This window comes from Ascidiella aspersa, chromosome 2 (genome assembly GCF_963924565.1).
Source record: "Ascidiella aspersa chromosome 2, kaAscAspe10.2, whole genome shotgun sequence".
Classification (NCBI taxonomy): domain Eukaryota; kingdom Metazoa; phylum Chordata; class Ascidiacea; order Phlebobranchia; family Ascidiidae; genus Ascidiella; species Ascidiella aspersa.
Window position 1 is genome coordinate 14417827 of NC_139448.1, and position 23951 is coordinate 14441777.

The following is a 23951-nucleotide window of genomic DNA, read 5'->3' on the forward strand; positions in this document are numbered from 1 at the left end:
AACAGCTAAAACAAGTGGCTCATAAACCACGTTCAATCAACCCTAAAGTTTTGACTCCTGCGAACTAAGTCTGCTGTAAACTTCGCTGTACAAGTGCTGTGTTTCTCCACTCGATGATGGGCCGTCGTCAAGATTTTGAGAATCTCTAATAAAAAATGTTTGAGTGCGCAGTGCACGTCATTTTCTCCGCAGCTGTACCCTTGTCTATTTGGACTCGCAAGTTTGATGGCTATTTGACGCTTATTAGTTTAAGATGGCTTTTTGTATAACTGAAATGTATAAGAAATCAAGAATAACTTAAAAATGAAAAAAGATTTTGTTTTTATTTTAACTACACATTACGCAACTATTAAAATGTACTGGTCCTTATTTCACATGTAGAATTATTTAAAAAAAAATATTTTCGTTAAAAAAATGCCCGACACGTAAAAGGCGGTTCTTTGTAGTAACTGTCAAACTATTATAGTGTTATCGTTGAATACTTTTCGTGTTAGTCCACACTTCATAGTTTAGAGCAATTATATTATTTAGTGAATTTATTTACTAATACGGTTAGTTAGCTATCAATTTATGGTTTTGCCTTGAAGGGAATTTTGTTCACTGGAAAAGCGACCCTTCCTAAAACACGTTAACTAAGGCAGAAGTGATCACTTATGAACAATAGCAGTGTTATTACCGTGGAATGCTAATCGGTATTCCGAAACATGTTTTTCGGTATTTGGACTGCCTTGAGGTAGGCCGCCTCGTATGTGTCTGTAGAGAGAACTCAGGCGCTCCGGGAAAAGATAACAAAAAAGGCATGTTGCTTTAGCGCTTGCGCTTTTTCGCAGACCTATAAAAACGATTCTTTTGTGTGGCCCAGCAGGCAGTGAAAGAGGCGAGTTTGGGCTGCGTTCATCTGCTCAACAGTCCGCGACCACCTATACCTTTTTGCAGAGCGACAGGACGTGAACCAAGCTCAGTTACTGCGCTTGACTCGAATGTTTACCAGCGCGTGTAAATGCAGTTTTAATGCTAAAGATGTGCTTCAACTAGTTCGAGTGCGGTTAACTGAGAAAGAGGTTGATGGCATCGCGTACCTAACGCTTGATTTGTTCTAAAAGGCAGTCTTGATTTACGGCCCTGATCTGTAGAAGGTGGTTTGTGTGATTTCAAACAACTTTTAGAGTATATTTACACACGGAAGTCAATATTAAGAAGAAAAACAACGTCAATACGAACACCAATTTCTCCAAGATATTTTATTTATTTAACTTATTCAAGTCGTTTCAAGTTTTCTCTAAACGCTTCTTATTCCTGATTCTAGAAAAACAAGATAGACTTTTTTGATTTAACACTTTTTGTATTGATGGTTATGGGCTATATGGGGATGGACTCCATGCTGGATTCAAATATTCTCAAGTTTGTAGAACCGCTCGGTCCAGGGCAAATTGTGGATCGCCAGTCTCTCGTCATTCTTCCTGAAGGATACCTCAAGGTATTATGAGTTTTTAAAAGATTCTTGTTGTACATTTTTTTCGCAAAGAAAATGTCCAAATTTAAAGTCAATTGGCCAGTTGAGCGTTGAAGTTACTTTTTAGTCTAAAAAGTGTTTTCGTGTTTTCGTACAAATTACGGTTTTCAATTATGGAATCTACATTAAACGATGCCACGCCAAGCTTTGGAAAACAATTGTTAATATAAATTATAAAATCAGAGATTTTCTGGTTACATCTGGTGTTTTAGCACCGAAACGGTAACGTCGATCAAATGCAATCGATTTTAGATGGTAATTAAAATTAAACTTGGTCGTTGAGCATTTAAAATAGCCAAGTGGAACAAACTACACACTGTCTTGTCATAGTGTTTTTGCGAGTATATAAATTTTCCGTAAACAAAAACATAAAACTGTTCTGTCATTTCAAGCCAAATGCGCTCAGTGAAAGCTCGAGAAAACAACACCCGAAATCGATGTGGGGCTAAAATTTGGAAACTCTTTGCCGCAATAGAAAATTCCCCTTGTTGCTTCGTCTCGCGTTTGCTAAAGCGCTTCGCCGTCACGTAATTTTATTTCGCTAAATTCGCGTTTGATTAAATGCAAAGCGAAATACGCTCGTTGACATAAAGCAAGTTTGTGAAGCACGCGTATAGGCCGTGTGGTCGCCATAATTCCCTGGGCGGAATCGATAAAACTGCATGAAAAATTCATTACTGCTCTTCCGCCCTGTGCGAAATAAACGTCATAAACACCTTGTCACCCGATGTGACAAAATACAGCACCAATATGTCATTGATAACTGCAACTGCCTACTTTTAGTAAAACGTTTTGCTTATTCCGCACTGCTCGAGCATAAATTTGATGCTGAGTCGACGTGCATCTAATTGCTTCGGGGAATTAAAAGAATTAAATAATTCATAGATATGCTACGCCTTCGATTTGTAGCTTAAATTTAAATGTGATTGTTTAGTCCAAACAGCACTTAACAAAGTTTTCGTTTTCTAAAACATTGTTTGTTAAAATGAATGTCCCCTTTATTTATACATTTTTCGAACCCCGAACAGCCAGCTTCGTGTTTTGGTGAAATAAACAAGGGCACGAGCAGCAATTTATCGATTTGCAAGGGTTTGTGGGCGGGGGAAAAGTGGTAAGATTTCGCTGCACAGGCCAATCACAAGACTTGGGTGGCGCGCTGCATTGGTCGACAGCTCTGCAACAGGCTTAACCATTGCATTGCCGGGGTAATCATTACTAGGTTGTTTATGCTCTTCTAAACCCAATGTGTTGTTTTTTTCAGGTGGCAATTGAAGTAGAAAATCGACGACTGATTTTGCGCGTACACGGATTTCAGCAACAATTGACGCGATGCGGCAAACCTGCCATACGTAAGTAATAATTATATCAAGAATGTGCCATCATTATTTTCAGGCCGTCATTTTAATCCTTAATGAGACTCTTAAGGTTCTGGCTTTATCACTTCCCCTTCCCAAGTATACGATTTAAGGACTCAGAACAATACCATTTGAGCTATATTTAATATTAATAGGGTTCAGTCACCACTGTAAAAATGCAACTTCCACAAAGCGTAAAACAGGCTTAATAGGCTATAGGGTTATACACTTAACTATTCAGTGCTCTGTTTAATGGACAGGAGTTGTTTTGCTTGTAAGATTAGTAGTTTAATGATATTTTCCTGGATTGAGATAAAATCTTTTTCTTTTGACTTGAATCTAACATGTGACAAGCTTTTTTGTAACAAATGACGTGCTTTTCGTAATGTACCAGCAAGTCGCTTTCCATAGTCTGGAAAGTTATGGCAGAGCCTCATTGTCATACAGCTGAAAAAACAGACAGGGAATTTTACTCAGCGGTTTCGGTACTCCTTGGAAAGCGAAATAATATTCAGCCAAACAGGATATCGAAGTCGTTTTTATAGATTGAAGCACTCTCCATAATAACTAATAGGTTCTGTATAAGAAAGGTGTTCGACACCTTGCTGCCATGTTTTACTTTGTGGTATAAATCGGATCACGAAAATGTGTTTGCCCAGCAATTTATTCTCTGACATACCTTACGCTACAGTATTATACGTTAAAAATCATACCTGCTATCTTGACGCTTGGTCAAAATTATTTAAAATGGCTATCAAATGATTTAAACAATGGCCTGGAAAAATATCCCAAAACCAATATAAAATAAAATTAAGTACAATCATTAGAATTTAAAAAAAAATCGTAAACACCCAAACCGTATCAGAACCTCGTAAAAACAATTGAGATCTTTCCTCCAAACTTAGTCGTTTCTTTCAATATTTCCTTCAACTTTCTTTTATTTTCAGGCGCATCTATCCGCTCGTTTTACTCGATCCAGAATCACATTCTCCAGGGTCGTGAGAATCGATCCTTGAGCAAAGGGCCATTGGAAATCGTTCACGAATTTGACAGATCCATCATGGAAAGGCTTGCTTTCGGCGAGAAGGGAAAAACAACCTTGGTTCGCGAGATCGTGCAGGTGATTGTCAATGAGCTGTTATACTTTAGGGATTTATTGACGCTGACGAGAGGCTGCCGTTTGTCAGTCATAAATACACTACTATCCCGCTAACGCTTAGCTGGGAAACGTTATGACCTTTTTTGACGAACGGCAAGTGACGCGAAATCTTAAGTGGCATGTCGCTCAAGAAACGCTTTTTTGTTGCGGTCTTCGCTTTAGATCGCATGTTGTCGTTGCCTAACAAGGCAGGCCGCTAAAAATGTTATCGCGCTGTGTCAGAGGGGCGTCCTTGTCCGCATGGCCAACTGCGTACATGTGCTGCCAAGCGTAGAATTTCTACCTTACGCCTGAGTAGTCTTGTGGCCCCCACACGCGAGACGTTTGTGTTTTTGCGCTTGCGGTTTTTAAGGTTTAGGACGAAAACTTTTCTTATGTGAGGATCTTTTTCCTGTCCGTGACGTTTGTACTGTTGGCAGTCATAATTCTGAGTTGTTGTTGATATAACTTTTCGTCTTATGTGGATGGTCAAGCAAATGATTCTTAACTATCTTAACTTTTCTTAATCTTTGACCTAATATACTAGTCAGCGAAGAAGATAACGACGGCAGAACCTGTCGCACATGCTTTTCAATTCCATAAAAATGCACCCGATTATTTTGTGCTATAATTTTGTAGTAATATTTTATTTTTATAAAAAAGTTAGTATGTCGATTTTCTCCGTGTTAAAAGTCACCTTGTCATCTACAGATCTGCATATACGGGAAACGTTACCAAAGCCTCGTTGGCATGGTTCATCTGGCAGTCGACGAATTGTTGCAGAGAAACTTAGAGCAAGGAGTCAAGCAAAGCTGGTACAAGGTAAACACGTTTTTTATGATATACGCGATTTAATTTCCGAAGGGAAGCTGTAAAACGGCTTTGGTAAGGCTTGCGACTCCGGCACAGAATGTATTTTGTTAAAAACTGGGAGTTTAAGCTTAGGCCTGGCAGGATCGAATGGAAGAATACAATGTGTTCTTCAATAAGCTGTAACCTAAATGGATATTTTTATTTGGCAGCTCAGCTTATTTTTGTTGTTTTTCTCTTTTAGGTGTTTCCACAATCCTCTTTCACCATCGGGTGTCCTATCGCCTGCATCACACCACACTGCGTCAATCCGTGCTCGATGGTTAACGAGACGCCATCGTTCACACCAATTGCGAGATTGGAGGTGGACGGTGCATCAAGTCAGAACGGCGCAGCTTGCGACAATTGCAGCAACAAGGGACAGAACTCGAAGCGCGTCTCTTTTTGCGAGAGCGAGGATCGTGTCGAGGGCACATCACAGCTCAGGTCCCAATCGGCGCCACTAATGATGAGCGATGCAGGATCGAAAAAGCTGGGCACATACGCCAAAGTAGCCTTGGCCTGTCGTGGCTTTAGAAAGAATGTGCAAACGCGCAAATCGCAGGCTTTCCCGATGACTATTGACCTGGCTTCGCCAAGCACACAGACGTGTTCATCCTCGTCTTCTTCCTCGATTGACATCGGTTACGGCAGCAGCAGTTCGAGCCCCAACCTACAGCAGCTCGCTTCGGTCAGTAGCGTCGGGAGTGAGCAGTTTTCCATTGGAGCCGCAAGGTCGAAGATCAGACGTCGCGTGTCCACCTTCACTCGCACATTGGGCCCAAAGCTGCCTCGACGAAAACGCCGAAGCCTGCAGTTTCCGGACAACTTGCGCGTGAGCGAAGCCCGATCCACCTCCTCCGTTCAGAGATCGGAGGAAATAATTTCCCAGCCTATGGATGCAATTTCGTTTGAAACCTGGTCGCATCAAACGAGCACCTCGGATTTGCAATTCGAACAGTCGACATCCAATGCCGTGAGACCACAGCAGGGCCGGGTAAGATCGCACACAATTAGCAGGCTCAATGGGTATTCAGGGCGAGAAACAGCGGTCGTTGCAAATAATAACGTGGAAACTTCCAGAAGTGTTCACTGTCCAAATACCAGTGAGCAACATAACACCGCTGACGCAAAAGCCGACTCCGGATCGGAGACAGGCGTCTATAAAAAGCGGTCGTTTAAAGCCGTCGTGTCTAAGTGGTCTCGAAAGCGCAGAGACCAAATCGAAACTGAAGGTGGCTCAATGCGTAAGACCAACTCTTGGCCTTCAAAGAAATCCAACACGCTCAAAGCATCTCTTTCTTACCCGCCCAACGCGCCGAAATCGGTAGAACCCGAAATCGACAACGTATACGAGGTGCTCAAGTCGCTGAAGAAAATGTCGTTTTCCAGCGCGCCATCAAAGACGCCGTTGCAGTCAGTTACGCGAAAATCGAGCGCAAGCCTCAAGACTTGCGTAGCGTGCCGATCGAATCCAGTTGCTGAAATTACAATCGACCAAGCACCTGGTCCTTTTGATACCGCTGCGCAGAACGGTTGCGCCGACGCCTCACGTACGCGTTCGACGCCGGCAAGCGAAAGAGTTAAATCGGCGCGAAAGAACTTCGCACGTCGAGAGCGCATGCAGCTTCGGTCTTCGTCTGAACTCGACTTCGAAGCCAGAACGAACGACCAGCGCAAACTGTCGGTACCCAGCTTTAACCAGGCGGAAGTCAGTGACGACGACGAATATCTTTCTTGTAACGACGGTTCGGTGTTTACGTCGGCCGCCTCGTCCTTCGATAGCTTGAACTAAACCCCTCTTTGAACAAAACTACCAAAGTTGCAAAGCGTCTTGTGTTCTTGTTTTCAACTGGTTGTTCTCGCAAATACATTTTTGTTAATTACTTTTTATGTGATGTTTTATCAAGGCCAAAAAATGTCAAAAACTTCAGCGCTAGCCGCACGTTTTAGAATAAAAAACGATTATTGTGGTAAATAGATGACATGACGTACGACAGTCGCAATAGTATTACACTTGCTCTAATTTCGTAACCCTCGGAAGAGGATAAAACGATTTGGCGAATCACCTTTAGTGACACGAGTATAGGTGTACTAAAATGTTACCAAAAGCAAATCTTTTGAAATTCTTAGTTAATATTTTTGGCATATCGAAAAGACGAACAACTTTTAAAATACCAAGAAAACAACGACGCTTGTTAATTTAGTAAATTGTTGAGTAAACGGTTTAGTTGACATAGGCTTGGTAAAAACAATTGAAAAATATAACAAAGACCTAGCTTATTATTATAGACATAGACCACCGAAAAAAACTAAATAATGTTTAATACATTTGTCCAAATCAGAGCTAGGCCTATCAACATTCTAAATCAAAAATTAAGTTCGAGCTGAACCTAATGCGATAAACCAGGCTTGTGTGTTTAATTTCGAAGATATGATACCGTTAAAATGTGGTTGGACATCATTCAAAATATTTTTTTATAAAACTGTAAACAGCACGACAATTTTAAAAAACTTAATACGGATTTTGTTAATTTTGTAAACGATTTTCATTAGAAATAAATTTGACAAACTTTTAATTAACGCGTAGCCTAAATTTGAAAAAAGTAAAAATGAATTGTCCAACTTACAATGTTATTTTTTGTTTCCTATACAGTTTGTTATAAAAGCGCCGCATAACACAATCATATTGGTGTTGTTTACAATTCGCAAGTAGGCCCTGACTTAATGTGAAGGAGTTATGTTAATGGTGCTACAAATGTCACTATTAGCTTGTCAAACATGATAAAACTTTCTCGTTTTTGCTGCAGTTAATCGTCCTAAAACTAGAGGTATAAGTTAAGTTTAAGGTTACTTGTATCATGACGTGACGTTACGACGTAACTTAGTGACGTTGTCTCTCATAGACGTCATAACAAAAAACCTAGATCCGCCCCTGTCCCATCTGCACCTTCATATTATATTATCTTTATCAACATCCTTCGATGTAAATTTATGGCATTTTAAGTAACATCATTTTCTTCTGTACCGGTACTCAACTAGTATCTAGTTACCTTTCCCAAAAACTTAAAAATATTTATAAAATTACCTTATAAATAGGCCTATTGTTTCAATAAGTCCTGTCAATATAATTTCGTTTTCTGACACAAGAAATGCTATGTGATACGTTTTCCCTGTAGATTAAAATGAAAATAACCATTTTATTGGGAATCTATTTTCTAAAATCCTGTTTTATTTATTTATTTAGTTCACAATAAAACAAATAGGCCTACGTCAGTTTCCTTCCATAAAGCCACTTATGCGTGATTTATAAACAGCAAACCGTAGTGCATAAAACAATGAATATATTTTTAAAACGTGTAGTGAATCTTTTCACAAACCAGTTTACTAATATAGCGTACTTATGGATTTATAAAAAGTATGTGGAGCTTAAATATTGTCAAACCAAAGCTCGATCGCCATAAACAACTTGTATTGAAACGCATTTTGAGTGTAACAGAGCTCAATAAAACTCTATGTTCGCCCAGTAAACTAATTTGAAAATTATTTCTTCGGGTAGTCTAATCTTATAGGTCCAGGAAATAATGGTAGGCTACAATCTTTCCTACTTGGGTCTAATTCTAGTTGACTTACTGACAAATCATGAGCCAGCTGGCTGCTAATTGTAATCTAATTTGTAAAATGCTTGTGTTTTCTGTTTTAGGTTTAGATTATAACCTAATTTTCCATTTAATCGAAACTACCACTTTGTCCAACAAGGCGTTTCAAATTACTCAGTCGTAACCAAGTTTTAGGGATGCAAGTAAACTATTCAGCCAAAAATATGTCGATTTAGCAACAGGGTACGTGGGGTGATTTTGCACAATGTGCGAAAAAATGCTGGTAAAACACCAATGTGTTTTAACTTTGAGCAAGTTATAAGTATAACTTGATCGAACTTAACCGCTGGGAGTACCACATCTAGCACAGTATATAGGTTGCTACAGTGTTGTAATCAAGTTATTTTGAAATTACATTAGTCCCAGTCAAGTTACTTGTGAAATAACTTAAGTCCAAGTCAAGTCTTTTAACAAGTCACGTCCTGGTATAAAATTGGTTAACTTGTCCAAATATGAGCAATAACTCAACCAAAAATACACAAAAAAGGAAGCAATCTAATCGTTTTACGTGCAAAAATTGAGATAAATAGCTCAATTTTATGATTAAATGGTAAATGGAAACACTAGTTTTAACCAAAATCATTTGAATAAATGACATAAGTCCAAGTCAAGTAATTTGTCCAAAAGACCAAGTCAAGTTATTTGAAAACAGGCACTTTAGGCCAAGTCATTGACTTAGACCATTACAAAACTGATTTGCTTTTACGTGTATCAAAATTGTATTTTCAGTCATAAAATAATAGTTAATTTTAAAAACATTGCAAAGTAGTAGAAATTTTTTACAAATATTTCGAAAGAACTTGCTTTCCAATTTTTGTGTTTAAGTATAGTTTCTTATTTCAAACTAAAATTGTAATATCGTACTGTAGATGTACATAAAAATGTTGTACATAAAAAAAAAGTTTGAACCCATGTTCGCTTGCACAGCAAAAGACTTTTTAACAAGAGTTGGTTATTCCTAATTACTAAAAGTCCGAAGCATGTTATTCTAGGCCAATATAATCATCGTCTTGCGGGCAACCATGCGTAACGTCGGCTTACTGCAAAACAGAGTTTGGTTTGCACATTTCGCTTTACAGGTAAAACGAGCCATTTTAACCCCAAAGCGATACTTAAGCTTACTGACATCAGTGCAGTATCAAGACCAGATGCGGCTTGTTTGTTCTTGTTCTTGCACTGACAACGTAACAAACGTAAAGCACTTACACACATTTTTCTTAATTGCAAATGTAATGTCACATTTTAATTATTCATCAAAGAAGGGTCCTTCTGAGACTTGCGGTGTTTTCAGCATTTATTGCTACTCTGAACCTGTTCGTTTCCGCAAGGCTTAAAAAAACTTATCTGAAACATATTACAACATCGCGCCTGATTACAGAAAACGCATCAAAAAGAACAGAACACGACATTTTACCTAAAATAATATATCTTGCTATAAAAAGGGGTTTAAATATTTTAAATTTTCTGTTGACCTTTAACAAATATATGACATAAATAAAGAAATAAAATCTTCAAGAGTATTTTCATCCGCGTGTATATTTGGCTGTGCATGGACACTTGTCATGTCCCAAGTGTCAAGCAGTATCACGCCAGGGATGGTAAGCAGCTCACGCTTCATTATTTGGTCCGTTCTGTAGATGTACCACTCACTTGGCAACAACTCGTTGCGAAAATCGGTGACTCGAACACCGGATCTAATGAACATTGTTAATCGAGGATTTCTGTTTAGCAACATGACCACCTCCTGTCGAATAGCGTCCATGCGCTGCACGAAAACCAAGGGGTTGTACAAGACGAAATGGGCGCCGATATTTAGCACAACAAATGTTCTTTGTCCCTCTGGTATATTGCGAAGCGTTGTGACTATGTACGGTCGGCTTTTTGGCGGACCCTTGTTATGTAACGGATATCCGTGTGATTTATAAATCATGGTAATGTTATGTTGCTCGTTCCTGCCCGTTCTCGCCATCGACCATGCAACCTTGTTGTCTTCTCCGGTATCATTCAAAGTAAGGTTTTTCACCAAAGCATAGTACCACTGTCGCATTGTCGAATCGCCAACGAAATAGACGGTTTTGTTTCGAAAGCATTGGTACGCGGTGGAAAGGTCTGTAAAACGGTTTTTGCACAAAAGCGAATTCCATTTTCCTTCAAAATAAAATCCGGATGGCACTGCTGTTGACGTGGCCGAGGTGCCACACGCGGACAAATGAGCGTTCGATAAAGCACCACTGCCTTCGCTGATAAAAGTCATATTTGAGTTTGAAAACACATGGAAGGTTTTTCCAACTATAAACAGTTCCTTTCTTCGATAACGCAACGTCATCGATCTGTTACGTTCCAGCCATACTAGGTCTTCGGGACAAGTGTCGTTGTTCGGCTTCTCACAAAACCAATTGGAACCAAACAGGGGTTTGGAAAAGTCGCACCGCTTACTGTCGTTGCTGCTACTGTAACAAAACAGGTGTATAGGCTATAGGCGGAATAGAATCGGCTTGGGTAGCGATTATTTTATAAGTAAGGTACCACGAGTGGAGGTATTAATCTAGAACTATTTTTTTTTTCGTTTGAAAGTTACATCATTAAGAGACGTTAATAAACAACTTTGCTTGAGAAACTTACTGTTTTCTTTCTAACCCTAAGCCAAAATGTCAAAAATTCAGTCGAAATACATCAAAGGATAGGACGGCAAGGCGCAAAAATAGTGCTTTTAGTGTAGTTCTGAACTGTCAAAAAATTTAAATGCGACGCCTTGAGCATACAGAAAATCTATGCACATTGCTCGATTTGAACGTACAATTAGTTTTTCGGTTCAAACTTAAAGTATTATTGGGAATACAGCCTAGATTAACAATGACATAAATTGATTTTGTTGAAAGTCAGACTAAGCAGCGCTGGCCATGGTCACAACATATGCAACAAAACTTTTTTAAATGAAGGTAAATTTTGTCGTTTAACTAGTATAAAGTGGCAAATTTTTTATTGGTAAAGGCGTGTTTAACTCTTTTTAAAAAACAACAAGTCAAGTCCCTGTCCAAGTCATCAGTTTCCCAAGTCAGGTCCAGTCAAGTCATGATTAGAGCAAGTCATCTCCAAGTCAACCACTTACATAATAACAAAACGATAAACCATTAAAATTTGTTATCTGTTCCGATTATAAGCAAATAGAACACCCAGAATAACGAAAAAACAAAATGTAGCAATCTAACCGTTTTAAGTGCAAAACTTGCGATAAATGTCTCAATTTTATAATAAAATGTAAAATGAAAACATTTAATTTCAGACCAAGTCATTTGACCCAATGACTTAAGTCCAAGTCAAGTAATTTGTCTAAAATACTTAAGTCAAGTCAAGGTATTTTACCAAAACGACTTAAGTCAAGTCAAGTCATTTGAAAACCGTGACTTAAGTGCACTCAAGTTAAGTCATTACAACACTGCATGTAAGTGTACTAAAATATTCGCCCAAAAACAAACTGAAATAAAAAATAGCTTCCTTTTGTGACCAACAGTTTTGTGACAAAACACAACTCGAATATTCATGCAAATCCAGCAATTTGCCACTGTTTACAAATCTTACTTCAGGGAGAGATAACATTTCGTTTTTGTGCCGGACGGGAAAGTGCCAATCGCCACGAGACTTTGCGGAGCGATGGCCGAGGATTGTCTCACAAGTTCAACAACAGCTTCGCTCGAATGAACCATTTCGATTAAGAGCAGCGATTCGCCCGGCCAAGTCGATACGCTCTTCCACGTGTATGTTCCGTTCCCGTGGTCAATCAGATCGCAAGCTATTCCGTCGGCGCTCAATCGTCTTCCGTCGCTGTCTATCCTCCACAAACTGTTACCGAATGGGACGAAAATCGCTTTTAAAAAACAGCCGTGTTTAGTCGCGACATTTTTGTTCACTTTGTGATTACGCATAACGTTGCGATGTAATGAAAGCAAAATTGCATTAGTTTAGTTGTATCAGTGGAAACATTTCAGAAGCAAATTCGACCTAACAGTAAAATATTTTTTTCTTTTCACCAGTGTATTTTATATGATTGGGTCACATCTAGTGGTGCAACTCAACCGGTACACACTGGCTTAATTGCGCGAGCTCTTCCTAAAAAGTAAAAATTTCGCAAAAACAGTTTCTGGCCAAGTTCCTAAGAGCAGACCTATAACTATCCCAATATAATCCTTCGACGAAGGTTTACCAGTTGTGGTGAGTTTTACCCAAAGGGTCTAATATGCTTGCAGTGATTTTTACCTAAATCTTGTGTATTTTTAATACCCCTGCAAAGAATAAGTTGACTTAGGACCCTACAAAGAATGAGTTGAATAGGTAAGTTAGCAAACCGGTTATTAACTAAATTAAATCCAACCACTGGAAACACCTTATATATACTCACGCTGTCTTGACTCAATTTAAACTGTAATAGGGAGGACGTAATTGTTACGCCAGGAGCTTTATTGCTACTTTTAGCAGACTTAAATGGGGATATACTGCCAATGTGAAAAAATTCAAGAAAATATATTGCTTTGGGCTAGAAAAATTTTCTTTGAAATATTATCGAACAACGGGGACACAATGACACTTTTGGAAACTTAGAGGCTCCATTAGTTTTATTATTTTAGTTTTAGTATATTGTTTGCCTAATTATGTCCTTTAACATTGGCGTGTTCTCCACAAAACTCCCGGTTTCTATGCCAGTGCTTACTAACCTGGCCTTCAGGTAATCTCCGCCATAAGGTTTTAATTTTCCATGATAATCCTTTGCTTGTATTGACCCATACACAACCTCTCCAACAGATACCTTTGATTTTGAGACGGTTACGACGAACTTTGTAGGATCAGTAGTTTTGGAGAGTTCAACCGGCCATGAAATTTTTTCACTATCAATTTTATTCAGCAGTTCGTCAATTGCCGGAATCAAGTTTCTCCAATTTAAACGATCTTGTTCAATTGTCGCAGACAAGTATTGTTTCCAGCTTGAATTCTCTAGTTTAGTCTGGCTGTAACGCTTGAATAAAACTATAAACATGACAACGAGTAGCGCATTTAAAACTCTTGTTTTAGCCGGCATTGTTAGTTACCCAATAAACTAGCTCAACACCTAGCAACACATTTTTTTAAGTGTGCTTCACTCGAAGAATATTAACTGTATCTGCTCTGGAATACATACAAACTCTGCATTCTATTTGTAAAATCTCCCCATCGACATAGTCCACAAATGTAGGGTTTGAAAAATTAACAGCTGCTAATGCTAGCAGTAAGATAAACCTAACAAAGGTTAACATAAATAATGCTCAATGACGTAACAATAAAAATAAGAAAAGGACAATACTTTACCAAGCTAATAGTGAAAGTGGCGTTTTTACTTATTTTATGTAAAACACAAAAGAATATATCTAACGCTCCAGCCGCATGTAATTTGAGTAAATTTGGCAAGCTATTGGTAGTTAGGGTACATCTTACAATTCTAAAAATAAATGCGAATAAATATTTGACTTTTTTATTTTAATTATGTTTTAATGCCTGTAAAAAACAGTCTGCTAAAATACAAGCTTCAAAAGGGGTTGACTACAATTTGATCTACATTCTACAACAAAAATCTAATGTAATGTATTAGTTGCAAGAAGAAATTAAAACTTCAGAAATATCATTTATTCTTTTAGACGCATTTGGTTCTCTGCAATTTTGGCAATTAATTCAGATGAATTCAGTGCCTTCAGAACGTCGTTTTCAATATTCAAGAGAGTAGTGTAGCCGCTCTTTCCTTATTGTGTTTTGCAGATAGTTTTTAATCAACTTCAATTTTGAAAATGACTTTCTCCAGTTCAGAGGCGTAGCCAGGGTGTTTAGCGCCCGGGGCAAACTATAAGATTGGCGCCCCCTCTTCCATGTCTATTCACATTTTCGGCGCTGGTCTAGAATCCTACCCACTGATCTTTATGAAACCTGAATAGCGCAACTAGTGGTTGAAAATTGAAGCCAATTAGAAAGCTCTGACGCCATCTTGAAAGGTTCCAAAAGTTCGTAAATTTTGCATTACGGCTTATGGGAGAGGTATCTTAAAATTGTCGTTATGACAATATTTGGTGATTATTTTACCGAATTTTAAGGGATTAGTGATGTATTGGTATGCTTGGTACTATACACAATACCAATAAAGCAGAATAACTTGATTTTAGCTCCTGCTGATAGAAATATACTTCGTTTTTACTTGCACCAGAAAATATTTTTTTGGCCTTTTTGATCAATCTAGTGAAGCAAGCGTGTTTAATTACAAGTCTCATTAAACTAATTTGCCTCGACCAATCAACCACACTATTGCTTCAATAAGTATTGTTGTAGCCTGTTTACAAATCCACCCAGTTTTTGTTGGCTAATATGGGCAAGCCGGCAAATGCCGGCAAGCACAACCACTCACTGTATTGACTAGACAAGACTGGTTATATATTGATATAAGTTTCGCATATACAAGTTGAAAGTTTGCATGAAAGAGAGAAGGCGACACGAGAAAGCGGAAATGATTTATAACCCGAAGCCTTTTTGGCTGCCGGGAAATGCAACAATAACGCGTTCACACAGGTGAAATACTTTTATCTATAACGGAAATATGTGTCACGATATAACATTATTCATGTGTGAAACAGCCACATGCTCTGTTCTCAGAATGACAGCGAGTGTTTGGTAAAAGGCGTGAAAAAGTGACAAATCATAAATCGTAACATATTTGATAAATACACAATACAACAAATTCCAAATTATCTACTAATTATTACTTATGACGCTACACTAGTTAAGGTATTTATTATGTACATTTAACTATGCTGGTTGGTAACGCTGTTAGTTTGATATTAAACTAACAATATAATTGTTGTTGCTGATTGGAGTAGGCTATCTCAGATTTCTCAAGAGCAAGAATCAATGCAAGCAACAAAATAATACATTGTAGCGAACCTACCGATGTTCATCCACGTTCATCGAAGCGTGCAGATCGCCTTTTTCCTATTTCGCAATTGTTCATTTATAAACGCGTGTTTGTGCTGAGCTATCCCTTTACCTTGACTTAACCATGTCGCAGCTGAGCAATAAAGCATCAACCGCTTTACTGGTGACCCCGCGTCTTCAAAACGTTTTTTGAAGGTCTAAGAAGAAATTGAATAACTGGAGTCTAAGCAAAGTTAGTTGAATGACTATCGCCTGTTCTACAAAGCTTCCCACGTTCTGGGAAACACAGCTAGGATTTTGGCTACTCGGCTCGACACAACGCAATCGAAGAGCGCTTGCTTTCGGCATCTGCGCTTTCCCGATAGGAACGAGCAACGCAGCAGCTAATCAGCATGCCTTCACTTTGGGACAACCAAGACGCAATGCTCTTCGCTAGATCGACAGATTCGGCAAGTCTGCGATGGCTTTTCGGTGTACTATTGATATGGAAGCCGTAATCGTTGGTCATAAAGCAACTTCCGAGGGGCTAGATCACAGATGTTATTAAACACATATGTTTGTGTGTGTCTTTCATCGTATCCATAAGACGCTGAAATGCCTGCGCTGCGTTCTTGATCCCGAAAGACATTCGTATGAATTCAAATAAGCCAAATTGGCTTATGTTTGCGGTCTTGGGAATTTCTTTCTGTGCCACTGTGCCACTCCAACCTGGTGATACCAGCGTACTAGATCAACTTTTGAAAATACATTTTGCCAGACAGGAGCGCAGAAAAATCTTGTATATGTGGAATTGCGTAGCCATCTGGTTCTGTGCCTGCATTAAGTCGACGATAATCGCCACAAGGTCAAGGGTGATTGTTGACCAACAGCTTGCGGAGAGCCGAATAAAATCCATTTCCAACATTTTGCTGAATTCAGCTTTTGCAAGTTGCAATTTTTCTGGTGATAGTCTTCGTGCTCTTGCATGAATCGAAGGTCCTGCGGTAAGAATATGAAGTCCACACCATGTTTCGTCAAGGTTTGCAAAAAGCTTGTACAGGAAATTTGAGGAAACTCCATGAGAATGTCATTGTAGCTTTTTTTAACTTTGCTACTGTGTACAATCCTTGAGGCGCTTGTGACGCTGTGTGCAAGGCGATGCTAGTGAACGACATAGCATTTACAAGGCGTCGGCGCCGCAGTTCCCCCAACGTGAGTGAGCTCTGAGAAAATAAATGCCAAAGAGGGGGCGGGAGCCATTCACTAAAATAAATTTCCAACAAAGTGTGCCTGAAACCAGCTTGAGGGAAACAACACGCGTGCCCGTATCTGCTACCAAATCAGTTCCTTGTTGTTGTGCTCGCCGTTCCTTTGTCGTTGCTGGCGGAACGCTTAATTCAGCACCAGCGTCAACCAGAAATTTGCAGCCAGATGGTTTGTCAAAAACATAAAAAAGGTTTTGCGGCTTGACGGCCTCCAAAGTTACCAGGGACGAATTTTTTTAGGGGCGACCGGCTTGATCGTTTCCCTGAAATGTACAAGGCGGGCAGCATTATCGGGCTTTATCTCCAAAGCGGCGGTGGTAAAAGCACATCCATTCACTTTTTTGTCAAGTTTATGCCATGTTTGATGGCGAGATGGCTCTTTTTTTACAGCAGATAGCCACTGTGATGGAATGCGTGCCAACCTTAACGTATCTGCGCATTGCGTCGACGAGCGCGGGTCAGTGAAATCTCAACAACGCGCATATAGTTTCTAGAAAAATGTGATCAAAACGAAAACATTTTGTGTGCCTTCTAAGCAAACTTAGCATGTCACTATTGTCATCCATTAATGCGAATGGCTTGCGGTCGCCGAGTTCTGGCATGTTGATCAATTTCGCTGCTCTTTCGTGACTGGACATGGAAGAAGTCGATGACAAGCACCCTTTCAGATCATCGTATTTGTGATGATCTTGGTCTTTTTCCGAAAGATCGATAACTCTTCGGGCTGCGTCTTGATCTAACGCGGACACGACGTAGTAATACTTTGTGTCATCAGCAGTTATTCGTTTCAGAGCGAAGTGTGCTTCGGTCTGCTGAAACCACACGCGCGGGTTTAAAGTCCAGAAAATTGGTAGTTTTAAAGAAACAGCGTTTTGTTGTTTGGGCAAAAAGCCGAAATATTGTGGTAGGATTCTAGACTTCCGCACGTCAATGCAATTTCGTATGCTAGGCGGCCGTAGACATTCCAGCAAAATTACCCTCAAAGAATGGACTCTGTAAAGAAAGACTAATGCACTAAGCACTCATAGTTACGTTTTAGGAATAGAATAAGGCTACCCCAAGACTCGACCAGAGTTTCTGTGCTGCCACCTAGTGACAAGTATTTTATAATATAGGGTACGCTAAGAGTTCCGCTAGGCATCGCACCATGTATATAGGGGTTTATTTTTGCTCTCGCTGTACAGAAGAGGGTTGGCTCTTTCTGACGGTGTGTTCATCATTAGGGTAGAACCAGCACAAGGGCAACTACACAATTCTAAATTGGGGCAAAAAGCCTAAATATTGTGGTAGGATTCTAGACTTGCGCACGTCAATGCAATTTCGTATGCTAGGCGGCCGTAGATATTCCAGCAAAATTACCCTCAAAGAATGGACTCTGTAAAGAAAGGCTAACTCACTAAGCACTCATAGTTACGTTTTAGGAATAGAATAAGGCTACCCCAAGACTCGACCAGAGTTTCTGTGCCGCCACCTAATGACAAATATTTTATAATATAGGGTACGCTAAGAGTTCCGCAAGGCGTCGCACCATGCATATATGGGTTTATTTTTGCTCTCGCTGTACAGAAGAGGGTTGGCTCTTTCTGGCGGTGTGTTCATCATTAGGGTTGACCCAGCACAACGACAACTACACGATTCTAAATTCGGCCAAAATGCAAACATAAATGACCGTGAACCTGCAATAAAATACGCCAGGCGTCGCCACTTGCAAGATAACCCCCCTGTACAAATTTATAGGTAGGGAAAAATATGGCCAGCCTAACCAGCTTTATTGTAACCTTTGGAATTTAAATTTTTAAAACTAAATTTTGCTACTGCACCTTCTGCCGCTAAAAAAAAAAAGTGGTAGGATTCTAGACCAGCGCCACATTTTATCCTACAATACCATAGCATACCTTACTTTATACGAAAAAACGATTCAAATTTGAATACAACACGTATTTAAAGAAGAATCAGCTTCATTTTGGCTTTTGAAAGCCTCATTTTGGCGCCCGGGGACTTATGTACCCCACCGCCCTTCCCTATAGCTACGCCTCTGCTCCAGTACAATTAGTTACATCATACTTAGACAAATGCGTATCAAATTGTTAATGCTAGGAACGTGGACTAAACGTTCGTATTACGTCACAATGCCTCAAAAGTGGCTTGGTGCAATTATTTTAGTTCGCGTTTAGCAACTCAAGTTGTACGATGCCGATAAACCAACAGTAGGTATAAGTTATATGTAGACCAACCATTGACAGATTTTGACAAATACGTCGTTAACATGCACCAGTTGTTAAACCTCTGCAAGATGTTTACCGCTTCGAATAACGCTAGAATTTTTGACTGCAGCATGAATCGGAATAATGACGACAAAAAGCAGAGCGTTCGATAGAAAAAAGGTTGCGAGGTAAACACGGGTGTATTCTTGTGCGACTGGGAAACCAAGCTGAAACCGAAACTTATTAACCAACTATGTTTTGTTTTGCCAAAAAAATTGTTTGCTCAACAAGCGCGGGGCCTTGCATAGCGTGGGGCCCCTAGCAGCTGCTGCATCTGCTACTATGTTATAATCCGGCCCTGCCTACATGGGTCAGTCAAGTTGTTACAATCATAAAATGTGAAGATAAAAACGTAATGTTGCAAAACAATTAATCTTTTAAACACATGTTGTTCTCTGGTTAACTCGTTCGCAAATATCCAACTAAAATATTTTTTGTTATGTTTAATTCGGCAAACTTTAAATATAAACGAAATGAATATTGGGCATGTGGTGGCAGTGGCCATTTTTAGATGTTTAATTAATCGTTTTAAGTAATTAACGAATAACAAAAACATGCGCCCCTTTATTATTTCTTGTCTAATTATCAAAATTGTCATAACGCATCCTTACCAAAAACATCCTGTTGTATATTTATCAAATATTTTATGATTTGTCACTTTTTTACGCCTTTTACCAAACACTCGCTGTCATTCTGAGAACAAAGCATTCGGCTGTTTCACACATGATAAATGTTATATCGTGACGCATATCCTTCCTTATATTGTACTAAAATGTGTGACCTTAAAAATCGCCGCTTTGAGAATTGGCACATTAGCCGCATCTCAAAACAATGATTGAAATTGTGTTTACAGTTAGAAGCCGCTTTTCGTGTACTAATATGGACAGATTCTAACTTCCTTGTAGAAGATAAGTTGAGAGAGAAAGGCGATAAGCCAACACCCGTGTGACGAAATTACTATTAGATAATGTAACAATTGCCGTGTCATTGCTGCGTCATAATCTTTTTCTCGCACAGAAAATTTCTCTTCTAAGTTTTGTGTATAAAAAGGATTGCTTACAAAAATAAAATGTCCAGTAATCAGGATCAATTTACAAGTTGTTCTGCTGTTGAACCAATCCAGTCTTGTCTAGTCAAGACAGCGAGTGGTTGTGCTTGCCGGCATTAGCCGGTTTGCCCATAATAGCCAACACAAACTGTGTGGAATTGTAATCAGACAACAGAAAAACTTATTGAAGCAATAGCGAGGTTGATTGCCGAGGCAAATTAGTTTAATGAGACTTGCAATCAAACACGCATGCCTCAAATTGGTGCCCCGAGTGAGGAACGAACCACCTACAAGCGACCGCCTAAAAACTATTATGTTTGAAACCTGCAAGAAGCTAGCTGTTGGAAGAATTGATCTCGTCGAAAGATACATCGAAAGACGCTCCATATCGTCAGCAAAGCATTTGCTTGGATTACGGAACACTAAATATAAACAAGCGTTGCCGATAAAGACATCACCACCGTTTGGAATCATGGAAAACGAAACGGAATTATGGATTTCACAATAACTGATTCTGCCTAGTTTATCAGGTGAAAATCTATTATATTTTTAATATATATATGTATAATTATTAAAATACCGACCGAAAGGTCTGTAAATTGTTTTTATGCGACTGTTTATCAAACCATTATGTATCGCATTTTCCAAATTATGTACAGTCTATATCTATGAAGTCTAAGCTTAAACGTCGATCGCACGATCTTTTGATAAATTTTAAAAGAGCTTAATTTTTGTGCTTGGAGCTCAATAGTTTGAAATCAAAGCGTTAAACTTGTGAATCACGACTTAATTTTGTTGCGCACGAAATAATTTTGTGTTAAATTTCCGAATTCTTTTAAACAATTGGTACGTTTTGGGTTTTTGTCTGTTTTTCTCTCATCACCCAGCCGCGTTTACACACGAGTTTAAATACCTCGTATCAAAAAGCATAATGATTTATCCACACGTGAAACATTAGCTTTCAAATCACAACTTTAGGAACACCCCATTTCCTGCCTTTTGTTGAAAGCAATAGTGAATAAGCAGCAACTTCAAAGCGTATTTTCTTGTGATGCGTCGTTATTTTAAAACTTACATTGAACGAATTGTGCAAACTAAAATATGCAAATTTTTAAGGAAATGTTGCTCAATGTTAAAAATCAATAGAATTTAATTCCGAACAAATAACTGCCCCTCCTTAATACTGTTTTCATAGTTTCACGTTTTTCACCATTTATAACGGAAGTACTTAAAAGCATAGTAATTCATTCACTTGCAAACTATATGATTCAATTCGTGTAAGTCTTTAAACGCGACTTTAGGAATAAACCCTACTCGCATTTGTAATGTCTTAAATATTTTATGTAAATAATTTCAATGCATCCCTTACTCTAGTGCTCCCAGTGTGCAACCCTCAATTAAAAAAGGCTGAATATGATATCCAATCTTCTCCTCCGTGTTATAGACACACACCCAATACAGTAAAACGCTGCCGTGTGGCCGTGTACAAACCAGATCACCATTTTCTAAAAATCCCATGGTCACATGCCAACGCATAGTGACGAAAGTTCAAACAACGCACTACTTTTTCGGTGCAAAAACGCACTCTGAAACGACCGACTATGACAACACGCCATCAACTATTGAATGCTACCTTTGGAATAAAAGCTTAAATGCAAATAACATTGGAAAATTACAACCAAACAAGGAAGGTGTGTTTAAAACACACAACCGCCCGAAATACGAATATAAATGGCCGACTACGACCCACGAAACTATAACCAACGCCGTGTTAACGCGCTCAACAATTCTTTATGACCATCAAAACGATAAATTAATATCGCCCTACCAGGAATTAACGCACTGCAACGTCCGAAGCGGACACTGCGAGTTAAACCATATCAGTTTCATATGGCAACCCCCTCGCAACTTAAAATGCCCGCAAATAAAATTTGTGCAAAATACCACATTGTCGTTACATTTCTCCGACAATGGAATGCCTTACCGTTTGGAGATAAAAAGCCTCTCAATATCAATACACTACTGGGCCCCATGTTCAGCAAAATCTCAATGCGTCGATCGCGACGCCATTTGTGGTTTCGGCGATTTCGTCATGATACCATACGACTGCGAACTTCACTCATTCAAGAGTGTATTTCCCCTCGCAGAAACAAGAAATGTACCCAAACTCTTCCTGTCATATTTACAGGAATTACAAGACGATTTTTCAGATACTATAAAATCGCAAGCAAGCCAAATAAACTATATCGAGTGCAAACTTCAACGTCTCATTTCTTTAAGCTTAAAAAAAATCAAGCTGCGATATTCCCTTCGCAGATACTATCAATACTCACAGGGACACAAAGGTTCGCAACACGAACAGGTGACACCATTTCGGAGATAACTTGTTCCCCCCAAACGTTGCGTTTAAAGCGGTCTCTAGGTTACGGTGGCTATTTTGCCACGAGGCCACTTTTGGAAAAAGTAGGAGGTCGCGACTCTAGCAAACCCCAAAAGCAGGTTTTTCAGTATACCACTGCAGGCTACGCATCAACCATGGTCCTTCACTTAGAAACGTACAAACCCAATCGCATCTTACGTTTCAAAATAAAAGGAATATTTTACCTTTTCCTAAATTACACGCTCGTACATGCATCGAACGATGTGATGCAACTCTCACCAACACTAATGCCCATCAATGAAACTCAGGTAGCCAATGATTTTGCTGTGACGTCAACTATTCTAGGATATGACTCAAATCAAGCAAACGATTTAGAAGCAATAATCGCTACTTTAAGAACCTCAAGTCTGCAAACAGAGCGCTTAAAATACTTCATAGAAGGCCAGCAAATCAATGAATCATCAAATCAAATAACAAATCCTTTGCACGCGAATCCTGAAAAACTATTAAGAAATAGTTTCTTAATGCTACTATCAACGGTCACAAATCCAATCCTAAATGCCATTTTCTCATTTTTTACAATATTATCCTTGTCATGGGGACTAATTCTAACAATATCCACAATAAGGAATTGTCTAATCCGCCTAAGGCCCATTTTAAGACCACACTTACAGAATCGGTGGCAGAATTTTCAGCACCGTTTCCCGATTTTCAATAGAAACCCACAAATCGCTGAGGCACAAAATGAAAATGAAATTCCAATTGACTTGGAGGAAGTAATTGAGCAATAAATAACGAGAACTGCATGAATCGGGAGCACTGGATCAACTTGTGTGAATTATTATAACCTAATCGTTGCAATTATCGCCCATTAATCGCAAATAACCGAGATTGAAAAAAAAAAATGTGTAATCGCTATAATATATGTGTAATTTCATTAAATCGCAAAGAGATGTGTAATGTGAGTAATTATGAATTGTAATTTGTGTATTTGAAATGTAACCTAAAGCGCCTATATATAAAAAAAAAAAAAAAAAAAAAAAAAAAAAATTGATATATATAAAGAGTAAAGAATATATTCGCAATCAAAGTGTAAGTGTTTGAATGGCCTAAATTGCCACAGTGTACTCCCCAATATTTGGACAACATATCTGCCGAAAATTATTTTAATTTTCAAAAACAAACACAAACAAGCGTTGGGCGCTGCAGAGATCAAACGCAAGGCGCGGATCGGTTTTCAAAAGAACACCGAACGGGGTTTTCCCCAGATGCTTCACAAATTTCGACGGCAAAAGCGAAACAGCACTGCTCTGTCATGGCGAACATTGAGTTCGAACAGCAAGCAAACGATGTTTCAAACAATCAGCGAATGCTGACGTCAAGATGCGAACATTGAGTTCGAACAGCAAGCAAACGATGTTTCAAGCAATCAGCAAATGCTGACGTCAAGATCATCGTTGCAACACAAAAGAAGCGTGCCACCTGGCACACAAGAACAATGAAACAAATGTCGAAGAAGCATGAATTGAAGCATAAAAAACAATCGCGCAAACGCGTTC

General features: G+C 39.0%; 2 protein-coding genes and 1 pseudogene across 2 annotated transcripts; 1 reads left to right on the top strand and 2 right to left on the bottom strand.

Annotated features, from left to right (window-relative positions):
- Positions 1-1206: 1206 nt before the first annotated feature.
- Positions 1207-6736, top strand: LOC146163866 (uncharacterized). The gene is made up of 5 exons (XM_083382056.1): positions 1207-1477; positions 2775-2862; positions 3816-3988; positions 4718-4828; positions 5061-6736. The coding sequence occupies exons 1-5, from the start codon at positions 1349-1351 to the stop codon at positions 6648-6650; spliced, it is 2091 nt and encodes a 696-aa protein (XP_083238182.1). The 5' UTR covers positions 1207-1348; the 3' UTR covers positions 6651-6736.
- A 2916-nt stretch (positions 6737-9652) lies between these two features.
- On the bottom strand, positions 9653-13585 carry LOC146163867 (NXPE family member 1-like). The gene is made up of 5 exons (XM_083380617.1): positions 13224-13585; positions 12094-12354; positions 10865-10964; positions 10072-10279; positions 9653-9690 (listed from the first exon to the last, which is right to left on the bottom strand). Exons 1-5 carry the CDS (start codon positions 13583-13585, stop codon positions 9653-9655), a joined length of 969 nt encoding a protein of 322 aa, XP_083236743.1.
- Positions 13586-16936: 3351 nt separating this feature from the next.
- Positions 16937-18299, bottom strand: LOC146163868 (uncharacterized; annotated as a pseudogene).
- Between the last annotated feature and the right edge of the window lie 5652 nt (positions 18300-23951).